This window comes from Pinus tabuliformis, chromosome 6 (genome assembly GCF_031772625.1).
Source record: "Pinus tabuliformis cultivar Carrire ecotype Pingquan chromosome 6, CPIR1, whole genome shotgun sequence".
In the NCBI taxonomy this organism is placed as follows: Eukaryota; Viridiplantae; Streptophyta; class Pinopsida; order Pinales; family Pinaceae; genus Pinus; species Pinus tabuliformis.
The window spans coordinates 1,767,858,254-1,767,863,442 of NC_142292.1; the positions used below are offsets into that span (position 1 = coordinate 1,767,858,254).

Consider the following 5,189-nt stretch of genomic DNA (forward strand, 5'->3'; position numbering starts at 1 on the left):
ATCATTCCTTTTTGCTTTTTAACTTTAAGGGAGTGAATAACTTCCTGAGTTACCACCAGCCCATCAAGGATCTGTCTGCCTTCCACAGAACCTGTTTGTTCAGTTGAAATTAACTTGTCCAGGAGGGGTTTTAATCTCTTGGCGATCAGGGATGTTATGATCTTGTAAATGACATTAGACAACGCTATAGGTCTAAAGCCATTGGAATCCTCTAAATTATCACCTTTAGGAATTAGAGCGTAAAAAGTAGAGTTAATGGCAGGCCATACCTTTTGGTGCATCCTTGATTCTTCAACCAAATCGAGAATCTCTTTCCCCAAGAAGTGCCACCCTGCCTGGTAGAAATCCACCGTGAAGCCATCTGGGCCTGGAGCAGTACCTTTCTTCATTGCTTTCACAGTTTCCTCAATCTCTTCTAAGGTCACAGCTCTCATCAGCGCTTTATTTTGGTCTTCAGTGACTAAGCTGGGAATAGCTGAGCAAATCTCCTAAATTGCTCTCGTTCTATCAGCTTGAGGTTCCGTTAATATTTCTTTGTGATGGTCCATCAGGACTTGTTCAATCTCAGCTTGCTCCAACACTCTATTCCCATTCTTGTCTTTGATGGAAAGAATCCTATTTCTCTGTCTATGTTTGATCATAGCCTGATGGAAAAGTTTAGTATTTCTTTCTCCCTCCCTCAGCCACTTTATCCTTGATTTTTGTCGCCACAAGACTTCCTCCTGCTTCCGTCTTTCTTCCAGTCTGCCAAGAATCACCCCTTCTCTATTGATGCTTTCCTCTGTTCTACCTTCCAACATCATCTTTTGCTGAAGAGACTCCATTTCCCCTTCTAGTTTCTGTTTGTCTTCCAGAATGTTACCAAACTCCTCCTTGTTCCATTTTTTTATTCTCCCTTTCAGTTCTTTTAGCTTTAATTGGAACGTGTGCATTTTCCCTTCCCCTGCACATTACATTGTCTCCACCACTCTTCAACTTTCTTGATGAATTCTGGGTCCCTCAACCAGAATGCTTCAAATCAGAAGGGTCTTTTTCCTCGATTCCTTTTGATATCCACCTCTAGTCTAATCGGCCAGTGATCAGACCCCATGGATGGTATAATCTTGGCTTCGACGAAGACATCCTTATTCATGACAGCTTCTGATACTAGGAATCTATCAAGCCTTGAGGCAATTTGGTTTTTACCCCCCCTCCTGTTGTTCCAGGTATAGATCCCATTAATAGTCTGAATATCTACTAATCTTAAGTCCTCTATCATTTCATTGAATCTATCCATGAAGTGGTCCATCTTCCTTACCCCTCCTTTTTTCTCTTCTAGGGATCTGATTAAATTGAAATCACCCCCTATGATCCGAGCAGCTTCAGGATAAAGTCTACGGATGCTTTTCATACTGTTAATAAAACTCTCCTTTTCCCCTGGGAGGGGGGGCCGTAAACCCCTGAGATGACAACCTGTTCCTTAGTTCCTACTATCCTACCCAGGCCCGTGAGGACTCTACTCATGCTGCTCCAACTATCTAAGATGATCTCATTTGGATTCCACAGAATTGCAATACCTCCTGCAGAGCCAATAGCATCTTGCCCTATCACTTCATATGGCAGTCTATTTTTGTCCAGTATTCTTTCAAGTTGCTGGACCGGGATTTTAGTCTCCTGTAAAATCATTATGCTAGGTTTTTCTTTTTGCAACTTATCCTTCATATACCTTTGTTTACCCTTACTGTTCAAACCCCTAATATTCCAGCTAATAACTATCATTTAAAACTTTTGGAAGGAGGGGAAGAATACCTCTAACAGAGGTATCACTTTTCCTGAGTTTATCAACGTTTCTCCCACTGTCTGGATAGTTTCATTCATCGTCTTCCGACCCCTTTTCCTACTGTTTTTGCCAGAGCTGCCCATTCCCGTTTGTTCATTCCCTTGTTTGCTTCCTACCATTACCTACTTATCCAGGTTCGCTCCTTTTTTCTCCTTGTACTTCTGGAATACTTCCTTGTATAGCTGTTTCTGCTTTTCAGGTATGAATCTATTGTCTAGATATTTCCATTCCTGAATTAGCCATTTCATGATTCTCTCCTCTTCAACCTCGCTTTCAGCTTGATTTTCCACCTCCATCTAAGATTGCATTGTTGTCTCTTCCATGTTATCTTCCGGTCTCTCTCCACTGATTTTCCTTGGGTTCTCCTCCTTACCTTTATCTTCCCCGACGATTTCCATTGGGGAGTTCCCAGGGTCTTCATCGTCCTCCAGATTTATTTCATAATCCTCGTTTTCGCTCTGCAACACCAGAAACTTGTTTTGACTGCTCGTGTGACTGGGTTTCTCCTGTGGTTGGGTTTTTGGACCCCCTTTATTTTGTCGCCTTTTCCTTGTAACCTGCTGAAAACCCCTCTCTGTTTCCTCCATTTTCTCTGCATATCTCTGATTATCCGTCTAGCTTTTCCTTGAATCCTCCTCCTTGTTTAGCGGGAATTGCCTATACAGGTGACCGTATTCATGACAGTTGCGGCATCTAAAAGGGATGTGTTCATAGTCTATTAACTGTTTCCAGACTTCATCATGATATTCCAGCTCAATGCTTTCTGGGAGGGGTTCTGCCAAGTTCATGTAAACACAGATGCTCGCATAAGCATTATATTTGCCTCGTTTTGTAGCCTCTGCAATTTTAACAAAGCTCCCAATTGAGTCTCCTATTCCTTCCAAAATTTCAGGATCCCAAAACTCGTCAGGAAGCCCAAATAGTCTAACCCAGACTGGGGCATCCAGCAGTTTTTCCTTTTCTAGGCTATATCTTTCCTCCCAGTATTTCATGAACAAGCCTGCATTGTTCATGAAATACGACCCTTCTTCAAAGATCCTGTTCTTGTCCTCCAGATTCGTGAAGATAGCTGTGAAAAAACCCTGAGCTCCCAGTTTTAGATCTACATGTCCCCTCGGTCTCCACCCTTGGTCGATCCATCTGTATAACTCCTTCTCCGAAGGCCAGTATCCTATGAATTTACATATCAGGGCATGGTCCTTCATGTAACAGTTATATTCCTCCAGTTTATTGTTTGGAATGACATATCTTGGTTGCTTTTGTGCCCTAGGTAGACATTTTCCTCTCATCCGTTTCTGCCACAGATTGCCCATTACTGGGGCGTAGTTTTCCTTCTGGTTGTGCTGTGCTCCATCTGCGCTGGTCTCCCCTGTTACCACATTTTTGAAGGAGGGGATCTCTCCCCCCCCCCTTGGAACTTCCATTTCCACTCAGAGCTTGCCTCTAGGTTTTAACCCTAGCTCTGCCAATGAAAATTCCGCTATCTGAAAGGCAGGTTCAGCGAGATTCGCCTCCCTGGCTTATCGTCTTCGGCCTTCCTCGTGCTATCTCCTGCAAATGTCTCTTGTCAGCCCTGTCTGCGCGCGTCGTCTGCAAACCCTAGCAGTGTGCATCCTCCGCCCCTTTCAACTCCGAAATATGATCTTTTCCCACTTGAAAAAACCATATTTCACTATTGTCTGTGTATTTAATTTTTTTACGTGTTCTATGCTACATGGTTATCAAATATCTATTTATTTTCTATCAAATTTTGTAGGCTAAATGTGTTCATTTTTTTCCCTAATTTATCTTAGGTTTTCCATTTTCTTAGTTGAATTTTATTTTTAAAGGCAGATTTCTTTGCAAATTTCAAATATTTCTAGCTGCCATACCTCCAAAAGGCAAGGACAATGCACAGGTTCATTATGATGTGATTGATGGAAAAATGATATGCAAAATTTTTCAATAAATCTATTGGAGGAGAGGGTATTCTCAGGTTGAAACAACACTTGGCTGGGATAAGAAGCCAAGCAAAGCCATGTGATGCACCAAAGGAAGTGATAGGTCATGTTAGCAAAAAATACCTTGCCAAGTTTGAGGAGTTTGAGGAGAATAAGGCTACATAGAACATTATCCAAGAAGAACTTACAAGGAAGAAGGAAATTTTACAAGCCATGAAAGAGAGTGGGTATGATGATTTTGAGATTCAAAACTTCTCTTCTATCCCTTCCACCAATGACCCCTTTCACTATGTTCCTTCTGCTCTTGGGTCTTATCATCAAGGCCAACAATCTAAAAGAACAAAGAGGTCAAACATCTAGAGTTATTTCTCATCCTCTACCACCACGACCTTTGATAATCCCACTTCCTCCTAGCCAAGTCATCAACCCACTTTGGATGAACATTGGAAAAAAATGCAAATAATCTTCTTTTTAATGCATTGCTAGATGGTGGTTTGATGCACATATCCAATTTAATTTTGCTCATTAACCTCCTTACCAAGCTATGTGGGACTTTGTTTCCTGACATGATTGAACTACCAAATACTGCAATGTGTTACACATTGCATAAATCTCATGCTTGAGGACATAGGCAAAGTGGAGTGGGCAAAAAACATTGTAGAGCATGCCAAGTGCATTACAAAATAAATCTACAACCACTCATGGGTATTGAGCCTAATGAGGAAAAACACTGGGGGAAAAGAGCTTTCTAGGCCCGCAATTACGAGATTTTCAACTCCCTTCCTCAGGTTGCAATGTCTCAATTCTCAGCAAAAAAACTTGCAGAAATTTTTTTCTTCTTATGATTGGACTTCATCTTGGTGGGCTCATAGACAAGATGGAAAATACACCAAAATAATGTTTTTAACAATTATTTTTGGAAAAGGTATGTAGAGCTTTTGAAAATTACTGAGCCCCTTATTAAGGTGCTACAGATGGTGGATGGGAAAAAATTGGGCATGGGATAAATTTATGAGGCAATGGATCAGGAAAAGGAGCATATACGGGCAACTTAAAATGATAATTTAGCTAAATATGGGTGTATATGGGAGATCGTTGATAACAGATGGAACAATCAATGTCATTGTCCTATACATGTAGATGGGTACTTTTTGAATGCAAAGTATCATTATAAAGCTCAACTAGGAGATCTACAGGTTGGAAAGGTTACAGATGGATTGTATGATTGCTTGGAGCGCATGGTCCCCAACCATGTAGACTAGTTGAAAATACATAAATAAATTACTCTTTTTAGTATGGCAGCAAGTATCTTTGGCAAAAACTTGGAAAATATGGCAAGAGATGTGGATCAACTAGGTAAGAAATTCCAATTTGTTTTTCTTTTAGAGTTCAATTGTTTACAAATTTACAATTCAAATTGTTGGTAAATA

The 5,189-nt window shown here is 40.8% G+C and overlaps 1 protein-coding gene across 1 annotated transcript; it reads right to left on the minus strand.

Moving 5' to 3' along the window:
* Positions 1-2,433: 2,433 nt before the first annotated feature.
* Positions 2,434-3,243, minus strand: LOC149266024 (uncharacterized). The gene has a single exon (XM_089406849.1). It carries the CDS (start codon positions 3,241-3,243, stop codon positions 2,434-2,436), a length of 810 nt encoding a protein of 269 aa, XP_089262975.1.
* Positions 3,244-5,189: the final 1,946 nt, after the last annotated feature.

Coding starts and splice junctions, on each gene's coding strand:
- LOC149266024 (XM_089406849.1), bottom strand. CDS start 3,243: ATGGAAGTTCCAAGGGGGGGGGGAGAGATCCCCTCCTTCAAAAATGTG.